Source organism: Megalops cyprinoides, chromosome 23, assembly GCF_013368585.1.
Source record: "Megalops cyprinoides isolate fMegCyp1 chromosome 23, fMegCyp1.pri, whole genome shotgun sequence".
Taxonomy (NCBI): domain Eukaryota; kingdom Metazoa; phylum Chordata; class Actinopteri; order Elopiformes; family Megalopidae; genus Megalops; species Megalops cyprinoides.
Window position 1 is genome coordinate 11,815,548 of NC_050605.1, and position 26,418 is coordinate 11,841,965.

A 26,418-nucleotide genomic window follows, 5' to 3' on the forward strand; every position below is an offset into this window, starting at 1 on the left:
TAATCCTGTCTGACGAGAGGAGTGGGACTTTCCTGTGGTTAGATAGTCATCGAAATATATCACCATGTTCAAAACCTATGTTCGAAACAGAACAACGCTAAAACGTATTCAGACTACAATTCAAAGCATGCGATTTGTTTTGACGCGTAAACCCTCCTCTCAGCGGTGTCGATGAAATATGACGTATTCGGCGGAGGGATAGAAGCTTCAGGACACAGAGAGAGGGAGAGAGAGAGACAGGGGGTTGCTACCGAAATAGAGAGAAATTTCAGCGGAGAGAAAGTGGGGGACGTGGAAAGAGTCAATATAGTCTGCAATTTGTGCAGGCCAATGAAAAATACCAAGTAGTATAAAAGTCAAGTGTTCGAGCGATCGACAGAGGAGATTATTGCATTGTTATTCTGCAGAGGAATATAAAAATGTCGTCTCCAAGTCCGGGTAAAAGGCGAATGGATACCGACGTGGTGAAACTGTATCCTTTTTAGAACATAAACAACAACAGAAACAGAAGAAAAGATCTTGTCGTGTTATACAACAAATAGCAATGACAGTTGTTTTTAAATAATGTTTCCAACATTTGTAATCGTTGTATGGTATTTATTTGTTCTGAATGTGCTGTTTGAGTAAATAACAACGTCAGTGAGGCTGATGATTAGGTTTTTATGACAAAACTGTGAAAATGCTGTTTTCATGATCGCCAGTGGTTCCCCACATTGCTTTGCTGACAGATGTATAGCTAGCTATTATCGTTTACCAGCTAACAAGCTTCCTCGCTAAATCACTGTTATGTGGGAAAACGTCAAATGTCTTCAAGCGAAAGCTTTTGTCAGACATTTGTTTGCTGGATAGCCTGCTAGCTAGCGAGACAGGATATTACAGGTATTGTTGCAACACATTAAGCCGTTGTCGATAAGTGCTTTAACCATAGCTTGCCACCTTTAGTTTGTAGTAACAATTAACTTCATTTTTTGTAGCATGTCGCAAAGCTAGCAAGCTGTGTGTTTCAGTCATGTTTATTTTAGCGATTTGGAACATTACAAGCAAGGCTAACTAGCTGATGTTAGCTAGCTACATTGTTAATGGTGGAATAATTAAATAAATAAACTACAGCTGAATAGCTAGCTAGCTATGAATCAAAGAGCGATGTGGACATACCATTTTGGATACAGCTAGCAGTTAGCTCGACAGCGACCTAGCTAGATAACCACTATGTTCTTATTAAGGTAACTAGTTACCTAGCTGTTTAGGAAAAGGGCAAGGTAACGGCAATATCTGGTTACTCACTTGGTGAAGAAAACTAGCTTACTGGCTAACTTGTAATATTTATTTCCGATAAAACCACGGCGCGTAATTGCTGGCTAGCTGCGGGCCGTATTTTGAACATTTCAACTGTTGACTGTACACAATATCGTTTATTTGGCTGGTTACAGTCACAAATAAAACATTTAATTTAAGCCTTACTGACGTTAGGACATCTTACATGAGATCTGAGATCTTGTTTGCTGCTCCCTAAAACAGTTCGTTGCCTTTATGTAGGGTTTGTATTGCTGTGTAAGGCATGTTTTATTTTAACTGTCTAAGCTAGCTAATGTTAAGACGAAATATCAGTGTTTGTTTTGGTAGCTACATTAGCTAACATTTTGCTGCTAAGATTACGACAACAGTACATTTGTGCCAATTCAGGTGAAGAAATGATGCGAGTTTACAATAACCCAATGTTTTATTTTCTAATAATCAATAATGAGAAATACTAACTACAACGAGTCGTTGCTCACAATACGGTTCGACACGAGGTGACCAGCTAACTAGGTTATTTTTTGATTTGTTAAAAGGCCTACAGGGTGTCACACAGTTATGCAAATCACAATACCGTTTTGGTTTGTTGACTACCCTTTCATCTTTCTCTTGAGGACAAAGTATGGTTTGAAACAGCCAACTTTCTGAAGTTGTTTTTCTGGTGTGGGGTTGTCTGTGTAACACCGTTTACAGCATTGATTTTCAGCCCTGTAACCACCAGGCCATGAATATCTCTATGTGTTCCATTGCAGAAATACGTGTAGCTCGCTAGCTAACTCTTGTCTATAATAGCTGGTACTTTATGTGGCCAGTTAATTTAGTCTATCTAGACAACTTCTTCATGTGCTGAAGTGCTGCTTTAAGTTACATTTCTGTGTAGCTAGCCCATTTGATGCAATGTGTCAAATATAATTTGTTTTGGAATTAAATAGTCAAAGCATTTCATAAACCTGTTTTACAGTGTATTGTAAGCCATTTTCGTAATCATAGCATGCAGTACATGATCATCTTTCTTATTTGGATTTATAAATTCGCTGTGAAGATTCCTTGTAGCCAGATGTGCGATGACAGTAAAGATAGCGAACGTTAACGTAACCACTGAGGTTTATTTTTGATAATGAGCAGGAACTCGGTGTCCCTTTCATTATAGGGCTGACGACCACTCGAGGATTTCCACAGATGCTGATCTGTAGGCTACCTGTCGCGTTGTTTCTCTGGCCATTCAGAAACTTCCGCACTTAGCCAAATGTTCTCAGAGTATGTTGTAATGACTGCAAGTCTTGGAATAGCCAACTTCTTGAGCTAGAACAATCGACCGCAAACCGGACCCCATGTTATTTCTTAAATGACATCGATAATTTAGGTTGTACAGTCTGTCAACGTGTTGTTTATTGCAGACATCAGTACAAAAAAAAGTTTAACCCAGTTACTTAACTTCTCTGCAAGGTTCATAACAAGTTGTTTTGTTTTTGTCTTCTTGCAGTGAGAACTAGCTTAACGATTGGCCACTCTGTTACTACCCGGAAACTGGTAGAGGGTGGGACTAAACGAACAGCTGATGGAGCGACAATAAAACATGCATATATATGCAGCTAATGGGGTGTCGACGGTTAGCTTTATTGAACTATAAACTGTAGCCCATTTGATGTACAGAGTTAGTTTGCGATCTGTTAAGTACAAAAAGTAATGGTAGGTGTTTGTATAAATACGCGTTTGTAAAAATGGGTTCACAATGGACACTTCACTACATTACGTTGTACTTGTAATAAGGATTTAGACTTTACTTTTGAGAGTTGAAAGCGGCTCTCATTTTGTGGTTACAATCTTAATGTTTATAGTTTTAAATTTTAAGATTTAACATTTTATTGTTCGTTAAATATTTATTATCTAGTAAATATGGGTCAATACTTGGTCGTTATTCATCTTTTTCTCTCACAAACATTTTAGTAGTTAATGTCATTTCTGAATTACAGTAATCTTTTTGATTTCCTTATGAGTATGTTTATGTCCGCATGAGTATTTCTGTTGATGTGAAATGAAGTGTTCCAGGAGATTGAGAAATATTGCATTGTCTTGCCATCGGCTCCTGAACATCTCAGGTATCTCTGATGAAAGAAACACACACAGAGATAAGTCATCCAACTTCAAGAACCCTTTCACTGCAGAATCATGTATTTTTTGTGTCCTCTCTCTAGGGTGGGGTATAATTGAGTCCTTTGCTAGCTACAGCACTGTTTCAGCTCTCACTCTGGGATATTGTGCTAAGGCCATGATAGCTGTGGCATGGTGCTGAAAACTAGTAAATCCCTTTTGCCATTTGTGCTTGCAGAGATGCTCCAGTCAGCTGTAATTCCCTGAGTTTCTATTGTCAGTGATGTCTGGAAGCAGGTTTTTAGAATACCTCCTCATTGATCACGTGTATGCTTGCATGTGTCTGTGTGTGTGTGTGTGTGTGTGTGTGCGTGCGCGCGCACGCGCCTGAGCTGGGAGCTCTCTTCCCTGTGCTCCAGAACTCTACTTTTCACTGTAACTGGAAACTCATACTCATACTCAACTTTAGACACTGCTCCTCTGGTGAGGTGATACTGAGAGCTACATGTAATTGGCTGTGAGCAGAAGAAAGGTGATTTATGGAATATGTTCAAGGGGAATGCATGTAATGAATGTCAAGATGACCTCTGTGTGGAACAATGGCTTAAGCTCATTCTAAGCCAGGGAAAGACATGGTGACCTGCGGTTGACATTCCCAGGTGTTTCTTCATTGTGGTGCATTGTAGAGGATAGGTCAGAGCAGTAAAATGATGAGGTGCTGTGAACTGTGGAATATTTACTCATTATTCATATTTTAAGAAAGATTTGCTTCTGACACATTTGCATATGAGTATTATGAAGACTTACTTCATAACAATAGATGTGAATTTTGTTCATAAGTTTGTAAATATTGTTTGGTCATTTATGATTATTTGACAGTGGATTCAATAAAGTTTTATTGTAGTCAAAAATTTATTTATGTTTTCCACTACTGCTTCATGAGTAGGAAGGCAAGTCAATGCCTCTTGCTTTGTGGTTCATAGAAAAATATAAAACTGATAGCATTTGTCTTGTTCATGCCTTGAATTGAAAGCAAGGTTAACTCTGAGAATTTCGGTGTCAGTGGGAATCTTACATTTTGGTTAAAAATGTCTTGTTCAGTCATTTGTGGTGTTACTCTTTTGGTGGGCAAATTTGATAAAATGCAGAGAATCGCATTGCCAAAATTACAGCTGTGCTCAAATAGTTGACAAGTCATTGTTGAACAACCAGTTCTCCTCTTTCACGTGATCCTGTATCCCTTGTGTGGTGAGACCATGGCTCTTCCTGAAACGTTTCAGTCCAGGGATAGCTCAATAAGCCTAAAGTGGGAGAGGGGTCTCATTGCATGCAGTGTGCGGAGGTTTGCATTATGTTAAAGCCCTCTTTTTTAAGTTTTATAGAAAGCAGGTCTGCCTTGGGATGAATGTGCTCTTTATTCACTCCCTGCCTTGAGTGTTGAACTGTGAGCACTAGGGAGTGGAGCACTGATTGTGCACATGAAAGCACGCAGAAGTCTGTTTTAAAGCAGAGTTGACCCCCCCGATCATATCATTAATGACTGTTAAGAAAAGGGAAAATCCTCTTGCTCCTCCCGCTTGCTGAATAAACAACAAAAATCCCATCGTCCTTCAAGGATGTATGTAGTTTTCATCTTTTGAAATGAGATTTGTTTCTGTCATATTTATTTTCATAGTCTTGTGTGTTTTGACAACGGGGGCACACAACAGAGTTAATTTGCAGTTCAAAAGAGCCAAAGCACTGGTATAGGATTATTAACTCAAAGGGAAAGTAACCACAAAAAAATATATATTTTTTCCACAAATCCTCTGAGAACAGAATCATTTGACACTTGTGTACAATCCAAGGGTCAGATGCATGAAAAGAACTGTCATACATGGAATAGCTCTTTGATTGAAGCAAAGATATCCTTGAAACACCTCCTGCCTGGCCATCACTGGTTTAGGAGCAGCTGAAGATAGCTTCTATTCACATGAGAAACTCTGTAAGGGCACGGAAGCCAGTGTACTGAAGCATGTCTTTCTGTAAGTCCCACAGGAGGCAAAACCGGTAAAAGTGTGCCATTTTGTACAGCTTTTCTGCTGAAAATGGCATGCTTCTTGCATCCCAGAATCTATCATAATTCCAGCAGCTATCAGCCCCAAGGTTTGTCATGCTCTAGCAACAGTCCAGGTCTGGGGGCAGCTTTCCCTCTGCTATAGGGGACTGTTCTTCATGCAGCAAATTGTTCTGTACCTGTTTTTTTTGTGTGTTGACACATGGAGATGGATCTAATCAGGTGCCAGACATCGCTTGTGGATTAGTTTAGAGAGCTGCCTTTGAAAGACTAGTGCATTGTAATGTTGACAGGCACTCAAGGTCGTGATTATATTTCCACTGTTTTACCCTTCAGTTGATTGTCTTCACCCTCTGTTATCTTCTCCCTTAAAAGGTTGGGGAATTGATTCAGCCGTCAGTAATAAATGCCCCTTTTGATCTGGATATGGCTACGGCGGGCTTTAATTCTGTCGGTGTGATATCCGAAGCGGAATGAGGTGTCAAGTTTAGACACTGCGTGTGAGCCGAGTGGCTGAGGCCAGTTACTCGGAGGGCTGTTTTTATCATAGGCTCATCACGCGGACCCCAGGGTGTTCTCCACTCATTAGAGTGCCCCGCGGTCCAAGCCAGGGCAGAGCCTGCCAAGAATACCAGCGCCAGGCCTTTCTGTCCCACGCCGCGCACCGTAGCGCAGCGGCCTCATCTGACATCACACCCCGCATCAGCGCGGCTTTGTGTCCCCGCACTGCCTGACCTCCCATTCTGCCGGTCGCCTGACACCTCCCACCGCCGTGTCAATTCATGTCAGCAGCGAGAGGCGCATTCCTTTTTGTTCGGACTGAAATAACCAGATCGCCAGCGTATTGAAAGGCTATCCCATAAGCCCCCTCTCTCCGTCGGGCTCTGGAAGAGAGGGGCTGCCATGACACCAGTGGGAAGGTTCTGGGCGCAGTTCTCAGAACTGGCTGTGTATTCTCTGTTTGTCCTCTTCTGCTCTGGCGTTTCTATGTTACGCTGAACTTGCGTCCGTGAAAACTGATCCTCAGGATTCTATCCAAAGCCTTTCCCACATACGAAAAAAGCCCCATGAAAGATTCTCATTTATGTTTACCTACTTTACGGAAATCATCCCCTTGTCTTTACTTCTAACCCCTCGTTGGGGGTAAGCAGTATGTTAGAGGGGGCAAAGTTAAATTACTGGACGGTGCTCTTTGGGCCAGACTCTTTAAGGCCATGTGTTGTAAGGCCTCCACAGCAGTTCAGTAACATTGTGGCTTCCAGCACGCATGGCTGATTTCCCTCTGAAAAACAGATGGACTTGAAGTTCCTTTCACTGTTCAGATAATGTTAGGGCTGTTGTTATTTCATGCCTCGGTAGCAGGGTTCAGTGTCAGAATGGTTTGAAATGCTGTTTCAGGCCATTATATGGTTGCATTGTGGATTATGCAGGGGAATTTTCCAGGGCTCCATTGAGTGCTGAAAATGAATTGGGGTAATTGCAGGGTATTAGAAAAACCTGATAATTCCCTCAAAATTCAAGGGACTTCCTTCTCTTTTTAATAAAATGTGAGCTTCATTCATAACAGTGCAGAACAATAAAAGCTACACAGTAAGAGGAACATTTAATCTCCCTCTCTCTTGAGTGTCACAAGTTATTCCTTGTGAAATGGGACAGACTTTGATATGACCCTCTCAGATTTTCATGAAAGTTGGCCAGTACTTTCGTCTTTTGTTTTCTATTCAAACTGACATAATTTTTAAATTCATATTGTAGGTAATTTTTAAGAGTAACCTCTTCTGTCTTTTGTGTATTTTCCTAGGCTGCTATGGCAAGATATGTGAAATGAATGGCGCTGATGCAACAGTAATGCAGTTAGTTACAAAACAACTAGTAACATGGTAAATTAGTTTTCAGATGAAAAACTGAAACACACTTTGAAAAACACTTAGCATTGCTAAGTGTATAGCATTAATTGCATTGCACTTAGTCCCTAGCAATTACCTTTAAGAGCAGCATATCTACGAAGCACAGTGGTAGACGGTTACACACGCGCTACCCACCGGAGCCGCCTGCCAGGAGTTTGCCATCGGGTCCTCGGTGCTGTGTCTTTGGTAGAGAACGTGGGTCTGTTCACCTGCAGGGCGCAGCGGAGAAGGTGGGGGAAGGATGCGGGTGTCGAGGGAGGCCCCCCAGGGTGGGCCCTGTTAGAGTTGCAGCCAACCTGCAATATTCTCAGCGGTGGCTCTGCGGAGTCGAAGCAATGTGGTTATCCAGCGCTGCAGTAACTGCATGCGTTCGGCTTGGATCACACAGTATAGCTTTAGCCCCAGTAGTAGCTGTTGCTATTTTACTGCTTTTTTCGTTGAAACTCGGCAGGCTTACCCTGAAATGGCGGCTTGATATAACACTATAGGTTTTGTATTGTGTCTGCTGCTTACAAGCACTTTCTCGTGCGAGCATCTACACTGTTTGATACATGTATCACAGGCTGAGATTGCAAGAAGGACTACGAACATGGAAAAAATACCTGTTCAGCAACATTATGCTCCAGCTGCAGCCGTTTGAGATTGTGTTTTCAAAGTGTCACACTGTGCGCATTCACTGATCTTTAAATCGTCTGGATGGCTCATCCCGCTCGCTGTCCCAGTCATATCAGCCAGTCCGCACGCCATAAAGATCACTGGATCTTGACAGAATTATCAGTGGCATGGTGGCCTCAGATGCAACCTCGGGCAGGCTGTTTTCCTGTTGAACCATGTTAACAAGGAGGAGTGGGAGCTGCGGAGGAAGAGAAAGGCAGTGGCGGCAAGAGGTGAACACTGAGACAAAGACAGGAGGAGCCAGCGGAGCCACAGCAAAAAAAAAAGCACATGTTTCTGCAGAGACCTGCAGCTTTACACTGTACCACAACAGACAAGGGAAGCAAGATAGGTGGAAATAAATTGCTGGGTGGCTTGCTAGAAACCAGAGCTTTGAACCGGTTCGAGGAAAGAAAACGAACATTATTTTATGAGGAACAGAAACAGAAACGCTATTGTATTTATTGTTCCAGAACCGAAACGTTATTCTGAAATCTCTATTACCGGTTAATAACGTTATTTTTTCGTTCCATGTAATATAGACCTATAAAACATTTGTCAAATGTATCGGCTAAACATTTTTGTATTTTAGAGTTCACTTCATTCAATGCGCGCTCTTGCTAATGAACCATAACGAATATAGCTTAGAAACATTAGCTAGCTAGTTAGCTGGCCTACGCAGTAGTAGGCTATTCGATGGCTGAAATCCGTACACCTTGCGTAGCTAGCTTGGACAATTTACAGATAAGTAGCTAATTATGTTACCTGCAACCAGTAGCCTACCCCAAGTTATTCTGATATTGTAATTTATTTTAGGTTTTCTGTTGTAGATGGGATGCCATCAGGAAAATCCAGTGTGGCAGCATTTTACTTATGATTCAGCCATTTAGGTGTTTTCTATCTTAAACTTTGCAGCCGCCAAACTTCATTCCGAAAAATAGTCAGGATGTAGCGATGCTCCAGTTTATTGTAAATTGAAAAGATACAGATAACTGAAATTGCTAACATGTTAAATGCAGTTACGATAGTTAATAGATCCTTTTCAAAATAGAGAGACAATCACTAGCTTGGCAGTACACATGAGAGCCAGTGTCACACCCACAACTGGTGGCTCAATCCATGACTTGCTGGTTTCAGAAATCATTTGGCATGTGTCCACCCATACTTCAATGATTCCACAGTCGTCCCTCATACAGTATGAAAAGCAAGTTTGCCTGCTATTTCCCAGAACTGGAACAGGTGTTGCAGGCTGTTTCTGGGCTGGTATGAGGGAAGTGGCAGGTCCTTGTGTGAGTGCAGGCCGGTGAACTCCTGCAGAGCTTACCACTGAAATGGGGACTTGTCAGCAGGAGATGGAAAGAACTATCTGATTAAGGGCAGGATTCAGGTTGCAGAGCATGGAGACTATTGGTTCCAGTTTCTCAATGCATTGTATACAGTGCCTTGCCTTTGCCTGCATTTTTCCTCAGGTTTCAAAGGTCAGTGTAAGTGAATGAGTGTTAGAGAGTGTCCATATATAGATTTTTGTTGTATGGCTTCTTTGGGCATCTTTTTTTTCTTTTTTTTTTGTATGTTTTTGTGTTTTGGGTAACCTGTGACACGGAATGTTGAAAAGACCTCTTTGGAGGTCTCTTTTGGTGGAGTTCTAGGAAGTGTGCAGGGGAGGATTATTGGTGTGGCACAGCTATCAATATACATTGTGGCCAGGGCTGACAGCACTGACCTGCCCTTGCTTTCCCCTAATGTGCTTAATGCTTATCACAAATTTCAAGGAACTTTACCACAGGTGACCTGAGCAACCTGTTGTTTGTTGGGGCCTTAGTTTTGGAAGAGAGGAAGTCATTTCCATTTCCATTTAAATGCTTTTGACCCTGGGTCTGACATCTGTTGATATGTAAAGCAGGTGGAGGTTTTAGAGGAATGGAGCAGCCGTGTCGCTTTGGTCTCGCTGCTTGTTCAGCCACCGTCCAGAAGGAGAGCTGGAACAGCAGGGATAAGTATGAGGGATTAGTCTAAGGAGGCTGGGAAATAATGAAATATAGTTTCACTCAACAGATCAAAAGGTCCCTTCAGGAAAAACAGACCTCAGTTGATGTTGGACGAGAACAGAAAAGGACAGATGCCCAAGGACCTCCAGAACGGAGCAAATTAAACAGATCTGCACTATAAATACAGTATCAGCGGTGGAATGTTTTTAACCGAGGTGAAAGTGTCACGGTGCACAGAGGGACACAGCTCCTTCAAAGCGCATTTCGCGATTATTAAAATGTTTTATGCCTTCACAACATTCCTGCTCAAGGATTCTTAATCCCGGGGAGTGGAAAATTTGATGAGATCAGGAGACCCCACATCAGTGACAAATAAATTTAGTAAGATACAGATCTGCATAAATCTGGACCTGTTGGCAGGAGAATGCTCTCACTGCACTGTGCACTCTACGCCCAAAGACAGCAAGGCCAGCCGAGCAGCTCTGACCCAGCCAAACTCAATTTTTATTGACCGGATTCTCTTGAGTATGAAAAGTGTTGCATTATCACATTAATCCGGCAGTAATAAAGTCATTCGCCTTCTTGTGATTAAACCGAAAGTCTCGTGTTGCGGATGAGGAATATTCTAATGAACATGGACATCATCTATGTTCCAGAAATTGCAGCTGACACAGGCATGTCAGAATTGATGTGATGTTCTGTCTTTCACTTTACATACAAGCATGTACTGCTACATAGTTACATGGTTTTAATCTATGAATGATCACATCCCACTTTAGTGTCAGTCTTTTCATTGTAGTGATTTGTGGTGTTTGTAGAATGGTAGCTGTTAATCATGTGTCTTTTGTACATTGTGTCAAAATTCTTTCAGTGAATTTCAAATGTTTACTGTTATGTTTCTTTCACGTTGACTCATCAAGTTCTGTATCCTGCATTGTGTAGTCTGAATGGAACCGAAAGACTGCTGGCAAATTGGCAACAAGGCCTCTTTTGTAGAGAAAGCAGTGAAGTGTTAGCATATAGTTGCTGTCTTCCAAGCCCTCTGAGTGAGCACTGCATGTGAAGTTGTATATTTTATTACCGAGATCTTCTCGTATCTTCCTGCAAAGGCCCTTTTAGCAATTGGTCCCGTGGGGGGACTGGACTGGGTTTTGATGCTGAGCCAAAGTCTGGTGCTGTGGAAGGTCGGGACGTGAGCGTTCCCGCGCTGTACATAATTTAGAATGTGGCCATTTCCTCCAGGCGCTCCCCCCCCCCTTCTCCATGTGTCTCAGAATGGGGGGGGGGGGGGGGGGGGGGCAGTGCAGAGCAGGGAGAGGTCAGTCCGGACACGTCTGGCCTGAGGCTGGGGGAGGAGACAGAATGCCAAACAGCTGGTGAAGGAGGGAGTCTCCCCACTTCCCCAGCTCCGGTTCCAGTCTGCACACATTCAGTTCTCAGCAGCGGCCCTCTAGATAAAGAGAAAACCTTTGTGTAGCCATTCCAGTGAGTAAGGTGAATTGAGAGGGTATATTACATAAACACTGTCACGCATTATTTAGAATAGAACTTCGCTTTGCTTTGTCAGTATGGGAAAAAATCAAATGCATGCTACCATGGATAGATAATTAGATGCAAGTAAGTCTGAGCCTGATCGTGTTCAGCAATTCTTGCCATTTAAATGTCTTCTGATTAAAAAAAAATATATACAAAAAATCTTTAAACTATAGGCAAAATGAGGTCAGGTGGCTGTATTTTTGTATTTTTTACACTGTTTGAGGCTCCATTGGAAAAGGTTTTTATGGCAGCTCAGAGAGAAAATCATTATATGTGGTTAGGCATAGATACAAGTATTTACCAGGCTACAAGGGCTATAAACACCTTAATGAGGTTAGGTTACTTACAGGCTTTTTCCAGAAAAAAAAAAATTAATTTCAGGCAGTAATTGGATAAACGTGTAGATTAGCGTTGTAAGGTAAACCACTAATCATTTTTATTGTACCACAACAGACCTGGGCACTCTAAGGACAGAGCTTGTTGCATGCTTTGAGCCCTGTGCTGTTTATCAGGAGTTTGTGCAGATTGTAATGCCAAAAGGTCTCTAAGTAAATACCTACCTACTTATAACAAAGTGAGATTCTTCTTAAAATTTTTCCTCTAAGAAAAAGGTCTTTTTCTCATTCTGTCATTGTACGGTATTCTTGCATACAGTGCTCAAGTATGCCCATTATTGCGTGATTATTTGCTTAGTGTTGTTTATTGCTAGTTTTGCTAAGTATTATGGTTGCTAAAATTATACGTGAAAGGCAGTAGTTTTCCACGTTTTTTTTGAAATGGCAGTGTAGCGTGTAATACGTACTCCGCGCACGCGATGCAAAGAGACCGCGTCTGCGGTCGGAGTCAGGTCACACACGGCCCATTCTGCTCCGCACACAGAACAAAGCCCTGTCACAGGTGATACGGGACATGCTGCATGAGTGCATCTTAATTGCATGCAGGAATGTACTCTGGCTGTAAATCCTCCGGGTAAACACGGGCTAAAACCCTTAAGGCCCTGTAAGTAAGGAGCACAATAGCGCGGTCAGCTCCCGTATTCCTTCTGCGGCCGGCCTGACCTGCGGAGCCGCGGTGCTCGGGCGTGAGCGTGTGTGTGTTTCGTGAATCTAGGACTCGTATAACCCCCCCCCTCCTCAGCACACTCCACCGCGGTCAGTAATGCGTTACAGTGTGCTCCCGGTCAAATAAGCGCGTAAATTATTGGCCTGTAAATGGGAGCGTGGAGGACAGTTATGGTGGAAGTGTGGTCGCAGGGGCGGCAGTACATACGCAGGGTGGCGTTTGCTGTGGAGGGGAAAGGCCGCTTATATTTAGTCGTGCTGTCTTGCACGGTGGCTGCTGTTTGAACGTTTGCAGTGTTACGGGTGCCGCTGCTGCGGCCCTTTGCGGATGCTGTTCAGTGTTGAGGTAACGCAAGCCTGGGTGGCACGGTGCTGAGTTCTCGGTAAAGACTCTGTCGGATGTGGAGATTAAAATGGCTGTTTTAACAGAGCGAACAACATTGTCATCTTTTTTTTTTCCCTGTTGTGGCTGAGGTAATAGAGAGCCGTGCTTGTGTGCTCACAGAACCTGTTAACAGGGGAGATGATGGCTCATACAACAGAGTGACTATCCTCAGTCTTCAATATGGCCGCGCTGTGGCAGCTAGCACGAAAATAAATGTTTCACCCCCAAAAGATTCTTCAGTTAAGTTACCCGAAGAAGGGTTTCAGTGTTGTTATTTTTTAACAGCAAGAACAGGGAAATGATGAACACAAAGGTCTATGCATTAAGCCGCCATTAGTCAGTAGGCACAAGCTTGACGTTGCATGCAAAACAAGTAGATGAAGCATGTTCATTGTGGCAGAGCTGTAATACTTTGTAGCAGCATCTGCTGAGTGGCTTTGTGCTTTGAGCCTGCAGTGGAAACATGCACCCCCCCCCCCCCCCCCCCCCCACAACCAAAAACTGAAGACAGTCTCACTTCCTGCCTTTCTTCCACAAGTCCTTTGACTTCACAGGGGCTGAAGTAAGTTGTGGTGACAGTCTGCGTGACACTCTGTGAGTGTCTTCAGATGAATATATGTATACATGTTCAATTTTAGAAGTTTGAGGAAGTAAGCAGGAGTTCCGTATGTGTCCTTTCATTGTCCTTTCCTTGAAGGAGAAGTCCGAATCAGTTGTGTGCCTTAGTTTCGTGCTCTCGCACTTTTGTGTAATATTTGAGTTCACCCACAAACTGAGTGGGCCTGCCAGGACAGACTGCTGTGAGGAAGAGACGCTGTACCTGAAATCTCTTACAGGTAATCAGTTTGTAATGAGATAAGCAGGATCAGGTCCTTTCTACCCTGCTGCTGGCAGGTAAATATTTGCCCTGTGACATAAGAGGAGCGATTAAGCTGCATTGTGCTGCTGAGGAAGACGACTTTGTTCCCCTCCTGTGCGTGTGTGTGCGTGCATGCGTGCGTGTGTGTGTGTGTAGGTGTGTGTGTGTGTGTGTGAGAGAGAGAGACCCCGGTGCCAGCGTTTCCAGCGGTGGTGACGCTCCTGCGCTGGGTGTCACAGGGATGTGAGGAAGCGGGAATCGGTGTGTGCTGTAAGGCAACCTTGCGGCACTGTGATGGCGGAGGCACACACAGAGACCGACCCCTCACATCATCGAGGGTAATCACGAGACCCAGTTATGCCTCAGTCAGATTGTGATACTCGGCGTAATCGGTTTACCCAAGAAAAACATGTCAAAGTGTATAAGCTCATACTATTAAGAGACCAAACTGCAGCAGTGTGAAAGCAGAGAGTGTGATTGGAAGTACCATTGTATTGTAGATGATGCAGTCTGTAGTGTGTTATCCCACACTGAGATGAGCCAGAGTGAATACATTTCACTTTGATTTACCTCGTTCTCAGATCCATGTGCCTCTGTACAATATATCATATTAATCTCTTAATGTTCACATCTCTCTTTACTGACATCTTCTTACGCTGTAAAATGGTTGGATCTGATTTGGCGATGGAGATGTGTGTGTAATTTTTTTTTTTTTTTTTTTGTGCTTTGACACATAAGAATAGCAGCTTGAAACGCAAGGGTGAGGAAGGCGATTAGTGCTAGTGAGATGATGAAATGTCGAGAAACTGTTGGTTTTGTCGTCTGGTCCTTTGTGTGAGAGGTTTCCATGGCGAGGCGCTTGAATTCCTCTGGTTTCTCTCCAGTCAGCCCAGCCCGCGCATTGCGTGCCAGTCCGGTCTTCTCCGGGCTATACTTTCCCACAGCTCCTTCCTAAAGTTGGAAGGCGTTTTTGTGCTATAACTTAACAGATTTACATTTTTGAAAGTGAACCAATTTCTTTCTACTTCTAGCTGAAGGTGTGTTTGCTAGGGTTTGAGAGGGGCAGCTGTATTAGTTCAATAGACAGCCTTCAGGCCACAGAATAGCGACTCCATGAAGTCCTGTAAATAGCCACGCAACTAGTTTCAGTACGACGTTAAATATCGCAACACTCTCGGCATAATCGACCCATTTGAGCGCTCAAGAAGACACTGACCCCCTAAGCCTTTTCCTACCATTATATCACGATGAAGTTCATGTCTTATTGTCGATTGATAAGGTCTGCCCTTGCAGATCAGTGTGCATGTGTAAGTGGATCTTGAGCTGACGGTCCTGTGTAGATTATAACTTGATCCATACAAATCCATGATGGGGGATGTGGGCCGATTATTGTGGCGTGATGGGTGAGCACCGCACTGCGCATTGGTAGTACAGGCAAATCTCCCTCTTAAGAGGGGACAGTGGGTCAGAGTCTTGGGCATTTCTTCTTCGGTGAAGTCTGCATTCTGACTGATCTCATTCCATAGGCCTTGGACTGAAGTGAAGCGCTGGCCTTAGCACGGCGGTTGGCTGTGGAAAAAGTGCATTGTTCTCTTACAAATAGCTAGGGCTTTAACTGGGGCCTCTCCCCATGTTTCTCCACATGGCTCTTCCACTAACCGGCTTTTACAGTCTCCACAGGGCTTTCTTGTGTCAGTCAGTAAAACAGTTGGCATTTTATAAGGCACGCCTAAGAGCCAGCTTGCTCACAAGACCTGCTGTCCCCCCCTGATGGGTACTGGGGAAACCAGTGTCATTTGACATGTGTTTATGTGCAGTGCAGGAAGGCTACGTGTACTCTCTCCTGTGAAATCTCAATAAAAACAGTGCATCTGACCATAAAGCTGTCCTTACGTCATGACTAATGCCAAAGCCCTCTGGCTTGAATTGATTAGCGGATGGCCACAGTGTGGTCCTAGTGTGTGAGTGTGAAATTCACCACATCTCCAGTCAAATCACCCTGCGTGATTCAGTGGACAGAGTGCTGGGAGCCATTTCAAACCTACCGGAACATTCTTTTATTCCATCATCCAGTTTTTTTTTTATGTAGTTAGAACATTCATAAAATTCCTATACCATTAAATATAAGAACCAATATGAGAATAAAAAAACATTTCTAAATACAAGAACCAATATGAGAATAAAAACAACATTTCTAAATGAAAACAGCAGTGAAAAGAACACTTCGACGTTGAGCTGCAGGACAATTTAAATACCTTGGGACATACACATTCAAAATTTCAGAGGAACATAGTGAATTGGTAAATACTGAAATTTAACATGCACATGCCATATCAATTCTTGGCCACCAGCACATAGGCGTGTGCTCTGATTTCTGTTCCAGTCTAACATTTCTTCACATCTACAACAAGTGCAAGCTGAAGGAAAATAACAAACAGATCTTCAGCCCGCAAACATTAAGGTGCTATCTTAGATGTTGCTGTTGTGGTGGGTGAAGGCGGAGGTAAACGCATAGGCCGGCTGATGGAAATATCAGGGCTGGTTGGCTGGGGGGGGTATGGGGCGGATGCGGCTTGGGGGTTGGTGGGTCGGTGGGGCCACTGGAAGTGAAAGCTGTAAAAACAGCAGGCGTGGTGTGCAGAGCGTCCGTGTGCCTGCCGGGCTCGGTTAATTCCACACGGTAAACGCTAGAACACTCGTCTTCAGAGTGGCTTTCCCCCCTGTCATTCTCCCAGGGTGGTTTTAAGACGTGAAATATCAAGCATTAGACACGCATGTCTGGAAGCACCGTCGATTTTGGCCACAGTCAGGAGGTCAGGAGTGTGGCAGAGTTCAGGTTTCATGTTAGCTGTCTACTTACTAGAATTACTTGTGTCTGCCTTCCACAAGTTACAGTTTGTTTTTGTTTTCAAGCTCCCTTTGCATTAGTTCACCTTTTGACATTAACGTCTTTTGCTGTGGGGAATGGTTGGTAGGGAGAGTTTCACAATACATCCAGACTGTTAATTATTGCCGATAGTGATATTCAAATCTGAGGTGGAGTTCAGCGTGACAACTGTCAAAAAAGTTATCAGACACAGATCCAGACTTTTGAAAGAGAGCAACCAATGAGCACTGTGCTTCCTGTGTGTAGTTCTTGCTTAAACTGGTGCTGCCGGGTCTCGGTAGCTAAAAATAATCTCCAGTTTCATTTTAACCCTTTGAAAGGAACTGCCACTGCCCTGAAGATCCTTTCACTAAATGCCAGCTGCTGTGGTTTGTCAGTAAGCACCATTGCTCTCTCATTCTGCATTGTTGGGATATTTTGTACAGATTTCGCTGGAATAATGCATGCTTTTCAACTTTTTAGGTTTAAAATGAATACTCCGCTTAAAGTATATGTGTGTAGGAATGTACTGCTGTCTAATTATGGATAAACAACTTGAATCTCAAGCATTAGAAGGCATAACATTTAGCCTGTAAATCTGAGATGCAAAGGAACACAGCAGATTACAAGGTTCTCATGGGAAGTGCATAATCTCACATACCAGATGTCTCCAACAAGTACAGAGTGAAAAAGCCTGCAATCCTACAATATTTTCAGCCCGGGAGTAAAACAAACAAGCAAGCGGTGTTCATCCTTAAATAGGCATATCATTATAACTGCTGCTTTCTAAACCAGTCCTATCTGAAGCAGTTTCTTTTCATCCAGTCTGAATCTGTCATTATAAAAGTATTCTTTGTTTTGGTTTTTTTCCCTCTTTCTGACATGCTGGCATTGTTGAATATCTTAACGCTGTATTCAGGTCTTTTACGAGTCAGATAACTATGTCCCTGAAGAAGTTAGTGGGAGTCCCTTTATTTTGTGAAGTGTAAATCCAGGGCCTTGATGCCAGTCAGAGAAGGAAAGTAGCAGCAGCCATAGTGAATTCTCATTTTAATCTCAGCTGATATCCAGCATCACTGCTGGATGTGCAAAAGTGCTCCCCCAAATAAGCTCTTTCATCCTTCATCTGTGGTGGAGCGAGAGTGGCAATATTAGGGTTCTGCCGTTTCCATTTACCCAGCATGTCGTGTCTCACTGTGGATCTTTACATTTCTCTCAGCGGAGGGAGAAATGACAGCTTGACAGCCATGGCTAATGATAGGCTAACAGTTGCAGGTCACGCTGGTGGTCGTCAGCCTTTCAGAAAGAGGGGTTGGGGGGGGGGGGCGGGGTACGGCCCCGGGAATCTGATCTTTTGATGTGTTGGCCTGGAGCCCGAGCGAGCAGTGGTCGGGTGCTTTTGATACCAGCGGGGACTGCACTTTGGCTTCCTAGGCCCTGGAAATGCAAATAAGACCGGGCCTGAATGAATGAGAGTCTCCCCTGTCGCCCGCCTGCTGGAATTCTGATCAGCTACAGACCCCTTACCAACAGCGAGGGCCTTTTCCCAACCCGGCTCTCACTTCTGTCTCTTCTGAAAGCAGCTTCGCACACACGGCCCTGGCACTGCCAGCCCTGTGAACCAGAATAAACCCGAGACTCCCATTTCCAGGTTTCACAACTAGGAGTCAGATCCAGCAAATGGCCATGAGTCCATTAATGTATTGCTTGGATCAGTATTTTAATACTTGTTTATTAACAAAAAATAGTTTTATATCTGGGTCATTCTGTGTGACTGGCAAAACCCTCTCAGATTTCATTGAAAGTTGGCACATACATTTAGGAATGTGGGGATTCTAACATATGCACAATATCTGATTTAGACTGTAGCCTAACTAATTGAGATGTGGTTAATGGAAATAGCATTTTTGTGATTTTTATCCCTGTCCATACCTACTTCAGCATGTTGTAATTTTTGATCTACGTAAGATGCAGTCGTAATATCGACGTCGTGTAGAGCTCTTAGTGCGCCCTCGTGCATTTGCACTTTGTTTGGTTAAGAATCGACGAGTGCACAGTTTTGAAATTGCTGGAAATATTGTGAATCCGGAATTTGATTTTCGTCGTTTTGGTGTGATGTTCTGTGTACTAGTGTACTTGCACAGCAAGGCTATCAAGCCTATTCAGCAAACAGATTATTATTGCCAGTGCACTGCACAGTTGCTGTTATTAGATTCCTGTGTGCTAATGCACAACACATGTGAAGCTCTGCCAGTGTCCTCTTCAGATAGATGCCGTCTTCTCCCTGTTGATGCTAAAGGGCCTCTATTTGTCAAGATCTGGTCCCCAGATAACGCAAGAATATCATCAGTTCTTGGATATACAGATGATTGAGCTGGTCCAGCTGGATAGAGGAAGCTCACTTTTTACCACCAGCACACAGCCAAGCCAACATTTTCCGTCATATTGTGCTGTGTAAAACTCTTCGTGTTTTACAAAGCTGTTTTTTTTTCTGGGACAGCAGCGATCACACAGGCTTATATTGCATATTCACACAGCTTATATTCCAAGCTATAAAAAACAGGGTTTCAGTTATTTGCATTTTTGATGTTGGGAGCCAGAGAATGTGTGAATATCAGATTAATAGAAGTGCACAGCCCTAATTATAAGCACAGAAGATGCTTGGATCCAAAATGAGTTGGAGTGATTTAGCCATCTGACTATAGCAGGGTCACAGATTTCACACGTCTCAAGCCAAAACGTTGTTTATTGCTAGTATGTTGGATCACACATTTTACTGAGTCAGTTCATTTCTTGTAGATGTACAGGAGAAACAGGAGAATCATCACTGCAGAAGAAATGGCTTGTGTTCACCCTTAGTGCTGTAGCTAATGCAAGCATCTGTGCTTGCTTTTTTGCACAGAAATCAAAATACATAGGTAAAAATTGCTGGTCTTTGTTTTTTTTCCCTGTGTATGTTGAGTGCTGGTTTGTACAATATACAGCTGAAAAGCCAGGGGCCACTACACTGATGATTAGTCAGTTCATAAGTATGCTGTCCATCTAGGGTTACTTACCTCTGAAGAGACACAGCTGCCTCCCGCACTTGCTTTTGAATTGGTCTGTTATTCTCTGTTTTGGATGGACTTGGTCAAACTACAGTCACAAACCCTGGACCAGCTCATGGCGGTTTTTAGTAATGTACTAAGAAAATAAACGTATGTTTGTGTGTGTGTGTGTGTGTGTGTGTGTGTGTGTTCGTGTTCACATGTGAGTAAAATGAAGCTAATGATTTGCACTGACATGGCTTTACAGACCCACTGATTGATTAAAGGTCAGTCCTGATCCTCTGGGGCTAATCTGTGATATTGATTGGACTCCTCCTCTGCCAGTGGAGTTCTCCTCTCTGTCCCTCGTGGAGTTCCCCTCTGTGAACAGACAGACCTAATGGAAAGTACTTATCCTAAGTTGGTAAACTGAAAGGGTCAGCTGGTTAGTGGCCTAAATGAAGTAAAGGTGACTGGTGGTGCTGCCTTCATTCTGGCAAGGCTGAAGAGTGGAGTGTAAGTGAATCTGGCACTGTCATCTTGTTTTAACCTGTAACCCTCTGGAAAGGTCTGGTAGCTTTTGAATTATGATTAGTTGCCACTGATGAAGAAAATATGGATTGAAGAATGAGTCCTGTCTTGTAGAATTTCAGTAAATGCTTAAAGGCTCTGAGGTGCTCTGAGAAGCAGTATCTCATACCAGCTGCTACCTCTCGGACTGAGAAGGAGGGTAACATAGACCACGATGCTCTAGTGCAGTGTGAAATGTGCTGGCATTCTGCCACGGGGTAAATGGGGTTGAGTTATGTTTCGTTTGTTTACAATCCGACTGAGGACTTGCCCTCATTCATGTGTGCTGCTCATGTGACTTGGTACCGCCAGTTCCTTTTAACATTATTGACTGATGCGGTCTCTCAAAAAACGCCAACCTCACACAATCAGCCGAACTGTTATTGTAATGCCTTCAAACAGCAAAGCATGTGATTCGAAGGAGTGCGCCTGGCAGATGACGGTAGATTTTAACATGTTTTCCTGGAATTCCTCAGTTTGCGTCCAGTTTCGGTGTGTGAAATGGAAGCAAACAAACCCAGACGAGAAGCAGTGTCCTTAACCCCCTGCTCAGTATCGAAAGCAAACATGAAGTCACGATCCTGAGCGGACTCAACGAATTTGTAGTGAAGTTTTATGGACCACAAGGAAGTAAGTGCCGCTTTTGTCTCGTCCCTTTCTCCTCCGCATTGATCCCGCTAACGTCCCTCTCCGCAGAGGGTTACAAAGCGGCCTGCCTTGGAGCGCGGCAGGACATGAAAGCATAAATGACTGTGTTAATTGTCTTAAATCTGGCAGCTGGCTCATCAGCCACACACAAAAGGAGACAATTAGTTCTGCTCTTTATTTTTGGAAATGCCGCCCACCCGCCAGCTTTTGTGTTCCCTCTCCTTTCCCCATTCATACCGCGCAAAACGCGAAGTCTGATGGCCGCGCAGAACGCGGGGTGGCTGCAGGGGGAGGCAGGGAGCTTCTCCTTGACCTCTTTTCGATGCTTTCCGCAAGCGTCGGGCCACACCGGTTTGAATAAGGATCACTCGTTAGCGAGCTGATTCCCACTTTTAAACGTGCTTGGGTCTGATACGCTAGCTCTGCCTCTGAGCAGCGGCACAGGTGAGCACTCTCCCAGCCGTCTCCCTGCCGCGCGGGGCGGTGTGGTTCAGGGCGGGGCGAGACTCCGCGGCCTTCAGGAGGAGCGCGGCCTGTCCAGCCGAAGGAAATGGCACTCAAGCTGTTTTTCCTTAACAGATGCTGAAAATGATCTAATTATAGCCACGAAAAGGAAGCATTTCTACCACATTTTTCCAAACCGACGTCAGTATTTACATGTTAAGCAACAACAAAAAATACACTCATGCTTTGTTGCTAACACATTTTTTTCCCCACAGGTTACTCAGTGATTACAAATTTTTGGTCATAGTAGTGAATCATATGGGGGGTGATTCTCTCGGTACATGTATAGATGTACCAGTCTGTATATTCCATTATAGGTCAGCTTACTTGAACATTTAAAAAATGCGGTCCAAGGCCATGTTAATAATTCTGATTAAAATACTCTGAAGTAGACAGTTTTCCAAATTGGCAGACTCCAAAAAAGGGGTAGAATACTCCATCGATATTTTGTTTCATAGTAGAATTAGTAATAGAAATAGAACAGTTATGTAAACAGCATGTTTGTGAGAACACTCACAATGGACTCTTATGGATGACTGGTTCTACTGTAATACCAAAAGAGTATGTTGTGTGCAGGACTGTTACAGCTTCAATCACCAGTTTAAGCTGTGCTGATAAAGAAAATCGCTGTGCTGGGCCGGGCTCTCCTGGGAGAATGCAGCATTCAGTCAGCCCATACCTCCGCCATGTTCTCTCCTCTCTCCACCTGCCTTTCAGCCACCTGTCAGTCAGCCTGTCACACCTGTCTCTTTTTGTCTTTGTAGCACCCTATGAAGGGGGCGTGTGGAAGGTGCGAGTAGATCTACCGGACAAATACCCTTTCAAATCTCCATCTATAGGTACTGGCATGGATTCATGGTTTTTTTGTGTGTGTATGTGTGGTTGAAAAAATGTACACGCTCCACAGTCATTTACACTTGACAATGCTTCATGCGGCCTGTTGTGAGCGGTAATCTTGAAAGGCATTCAGAGTTGATATGTGGGCCATGCATGTGGGAGTACAGTGTTATTATAAATTCAGCAAGCCCTCATTGAAGTCAGTAATCCTCAGGCAGGGGTAGGGATTAAGTGCAACCTTTGGCCTACCCCGCATTGATGAACCTGCAACAGCAAGGGCGATTTTGTGTAGGTGTCCTGGTACAGTGCTACTCGAAAAGGCCGGGACTGAAGCCCTCTGTACGAGGCCTGTAATATCTGCTTAGAGGGCAGGTCAAAGTGCTCCTTTAATCTGGCCCTTAGTTCATGTGAACTAATTCAAGAACAAGCCGGGGGTTGAGTGGTGGGGGCGTGGACGTGGAACACCTGTTACCAGAGTCTCTCGGTCGTGGGAGGGAATGAAGTCCTGTTTCGTGTGCCCAAATGTTAGGAATAACGACAGCAGTGTCACAAAGGTTGTTGCTGGTCAGTTTTTTGTAATTGCATATTTTTCCAGTTGTCAGTCCTTCAGTGTATTATTGAAACCATCAATGAAAATAAAGCAATAACTTAAATGTTTCATTTCTATCAAAAGGGAATTGTTTACTGTTTTACTTGTTTACAGTTGAATAAACCTTGAAACCCTTCAATCGTTGCGTGTACTGTACATCGGGTAATGATGACCCTTGTTTTAAATCTCTTTCAGGATTCATGAATAAAATTTTTCATCCGAACATTGATGAAGCGTAAGTTTACATTTTTATTGTTAAAAGCATCAGCCATGTACTGACTTTTCATCCAGGTTTCAGTTGATTGACAGCCGGCTGTCCTCAGAAATGATTAGAAGGAATGTCCTTATGTTTAGCAAATCCTGTGTATATTTTCCAGCGTCTGAATGCACCATTTGAATCATCACCACATTTCATGCCTGTAAACAAGGATGCCTTTGCTCTGCGTAATCCATCTGAGGATAAGGGAATGGTACCTGAGGACCCTAAATCTATTCCTGTGTTCTCCTAACCAGTGTAGGAGGTTCTGTAATGCTAAGCCATCGGAGTGCCAAATGCACCTGTAGGCGTGAACTCTGTTTGTAAATACTGCAGTGTTTTGCTCAGCACTCAGATGAGGCTTTATAAGGTTTTCGCTGTGGAATCGCTCTGTGGCTTTAATCCTCATTGGTTCAAAGCTATGAGATTGAGAGGGCAGGGGCTCTGGAACAGGAGCAGGCTCTGGCCTGTGCAGGGGGAGCTCCTCTCACTGGCCCACTCTCTTTCCTTCCAGGTCGGGAACCGTGTGTCTAGATGTAATCAACCAGACATGGACGGCGCTGTACGGTGAGTTGGGTTGATTTGACCAAGGGGGTCTTGTGACGGTGGGGGGGGGGGTGGGGGGGGGGGGGGGGCGGGGGTGGTGGCAGTGGACCCAGCACCGGGGCCTGATCGGTTCTGAACGAGAGTGGCGCTTTCCTGGCCCTCGGTGCCGGCAGAGCATCTAATCCTCTTACTTTTCTGCAAACGCTAACAAGGTAATTCCTTGAGTGATCAAGGTCAGAAAACAGCCTTGTTTTCCTTGACACAGGGCCGGGTCAGTAATGATTTATAGCTCTCAGCTGCCTGGGCCCTGTGATGGAGAGCCATGTACTGTCTATTCCTCCCCCTTTCCTTTCTTGGCCTGTATCATGTCACGTTCACAATTTGAGCTAGGTTACATTGTTGGGTCAGTGACTTGAGTGTGTCTTTGCATGAGTAAAACCAGACATTGCCCGAGTTCTTTATTTTTATTTGTCCTATAATTTGTAGTTACCATACGACAGTATAAACCTCTAAAGTGTGGAATTAATGTTTTCCCAATTTTTGGTTTACTGATGAACATGTCTGAGGATACTGAACCCTGCCCCCCACCCCCCACCCCCTCAGAAAAAAAACATTGTTTATTTGCAGAATGTGTGTTGCAAATCAGACTTTACATTTTGGAAAATGTAGCTACATGTGAGTAGAATGGGCAGTAAATGAGTTGTTAAAAAAAAATCTGTGTACCATTGACTCAGTCTAGCAAATTAATCATCAACCGCATAACTGACAGAAGGATGCACATTTACTTGGACTCTGTTATTAGTGCCTTTTCTGCCATTAAGAATGGCAGTTCTATTGTCTGAAATGTAGGATCGGCTGCATGTGCTCAACAGCGACACCCAGCAGAAAGCTGTAGTACTGCGCTGTCTGAAGCCAGGCTTATCACTGTGTGCAAGGCCTAGGAAAAGAACCTGAGGCCTACAGGCAGGGTTTGGATTAGATTCTGTTTCTTTCTCCTTAAATCTCAATCTTTTACAGGAAGTGAAACATATAGCATTTGTTTTAGCTTTGTGATACTGAATGGATGTTTTGTCCTGTTTCCATGGCAGATCTTACCAATATTTTTGAATCGTTCCTGCCTCAGCTGCTTGCGTACCCCAATCCCATAGACCCCCTGAACGGGGACGCGGCAGCCATGTATCTCCATCGACCAGAGGAGTATAAACAGAAAATTAAAGGTGAGACTTGGAGTAGCTAGTGATTTACTTAATATCTGATCTCTAACTGCTCGGAAAACAATTTGACACAGCGAAGTCATGTTTCTGTGATGATTCTCATTATAGATTCCTGTAAGTAGAGCAGTTTATATGGGTTCTGTCCCAAAGGTTTTGGTCGTTGTAAGGGATTTTTTTAATTTGGGTGTTGTATCATAGTGTACTGTCGTATCATAGTTACACAAAAGCCACTTTTGAAAGTACATATTCATGAGCAATACTGAACATTGATGTTGATGTTGTGACCTCAGCTGATGTATAGTAGAGCACAGAGTGAGGCGGAATAAGTCTCTTCTAACTCTGTACTCCATTGCTGAGCCTGTGCTTCTCTGCTTCTGTGCCGTGTTATTTCCTCAGTCATATGTCTGCATCCGTCTCCTATGCTGACACATAATCTGAGCTGTGTGAGTGTGAGTGTGAGTGTGAGTGTGAGTGTGAGTGTGAGTGTGAGTGTGAGTGTGAGTGTGAGTGTGAGTGTGAGTGTGAGTGTGAGTGTGAGGGTGAGGGTGAGGGTGAGGGTGAGTGTGAGTGTGAGGGTGAGGGTGAGGGTGAGTGTGAGGGTGAGGGTGAGGGTGTGTGTCTGTGTTTGTCTGAGTGTGTGTGAGGGTGAGGGTGTGTGTCTGTGTTTGTCTGAGTGTGTGTGAGGGTGTCTGTGTTTGTCTGTGTTTGTCTGTGTTTGTCTGTGTGTGTCTGTGTGTGTCTGTGTGTGTGTGTGTGTGTGTGTGTGTGTGTGTGTGTGTGTGAGTGAGTGAGAGTGTATGTGTGAGTGTGTGTGAGTGTGAGTGTGTGTGAGTGAGTGAGTGAGAGTGTATGTGTGAGTGTGTGTGAGTGTGTGAGTGTGTGTGTGCGCATGCACTGTGTCTTATGAAACAGGTGCAACTGTTCCCGGTGCAGCTGCCGTGTGGGCCTCTGCCTGACTGCATGTCCTCCTCTCCCCCCCGCAGAGTATATCCAGAAATATGCAACAGAGGAGGCCCTGAAGGAGCAGGAGGAGGGCGCCGGGGACTCCTCGTCAGAGAGCTCCATGTCGGATTTTTCGGAAGACGAGGCACAGGATATGGAGTTGTAGTGAAACGAGGCGCCCTTAACCACAGAGACTATGTGATTTCCTAACCATGAGAAGCAGACTTATAATATTCATATTTAAACAAGGCAATTTTCTTTTTTATTACTAAACAAGGATTTTTATGGATATAGCGTTGGTGTATATCTCACCCTCTTAGATGTTCTTCATCTCTTCATGTTCATTTCTCTACCCGAGGCGCATAGCATTCCCACATTCCACTTTGGTAGCTGCATTAGCTCGAATGCATGTGATCACTGTCCCCTGGTCTACCTTACTCACGTGTGACTAAACCTCTAGAACAAAATGGAGGCTTCTGCTGGCAAGGCCAAGGGGAGCACGTCCCTTCTCTTTGTGACCAATGCACCGAAGAAACACTAGGATGTTCTTGGTAGTCACATCATGGCTATGACCCCCCCCCCCCTTT

At 44.0% G+C, this 26,418-nt stretch overlaps 1 protein-coding gene across 1 annotated transcript; it reads left to right on the forward strand.

Moving 5' to 3' along the window:
* The first annotated feature begins 222 nt into the window (after positions 1 to 222).
* On the forward strand, positions 223 to 26,418 carry ube2h (ubiquitin-conjugating enzyme E2H (UBC8 homolog, yeast)). Its single transcript, XM_036517921.1, has 7 exons — positions 223 to 472; positions 20,849 to 20,925; positions 22,212 to 22,286; positions 23,069 to 23,108; positions 23,644 to 23,696; positions 24,764 to 24,892; positions 25,873 to 26,418. The coding sequence occupies exons 1-7, from the start codon at positions 420 to 422 to the stop codon at positions 25,995 to 25,997; spliced, it is 552 nt and encodes a 183-aa protein (XP_036373814.1). The 5' UTR covers positions 223 to 419; the 3' UTR covers positions 25,998 to 26,418.

What these genes read in the sequence shown, in the direction of transcription:
- ube2h (XM_036517921.1), top strand. Translation starts at nt 420, where the DNA reads ATGTCGTCTCCAAGTCCGGGTAAAAGGCGAATGGATACCGACGTGGTG. An exon ending in GTTTTATGGACCACAAGGAA is followed by an intron (nt 20,926 to 22,211) that starts GTAAGTGCCGCT and finishes TTGTCTTTGTAG; the next exon opens with CACCCTATGAAGGGGGCGTG. An exon ending in GACATGGACGGCGCTGTACG is followed by an intron (nt 23,697 to 24,763) that starts GTGAGTTGGGTT and finishes TTTCCATGGCAG; the next exon opens with ATCTTACCAATATTTTTGAA.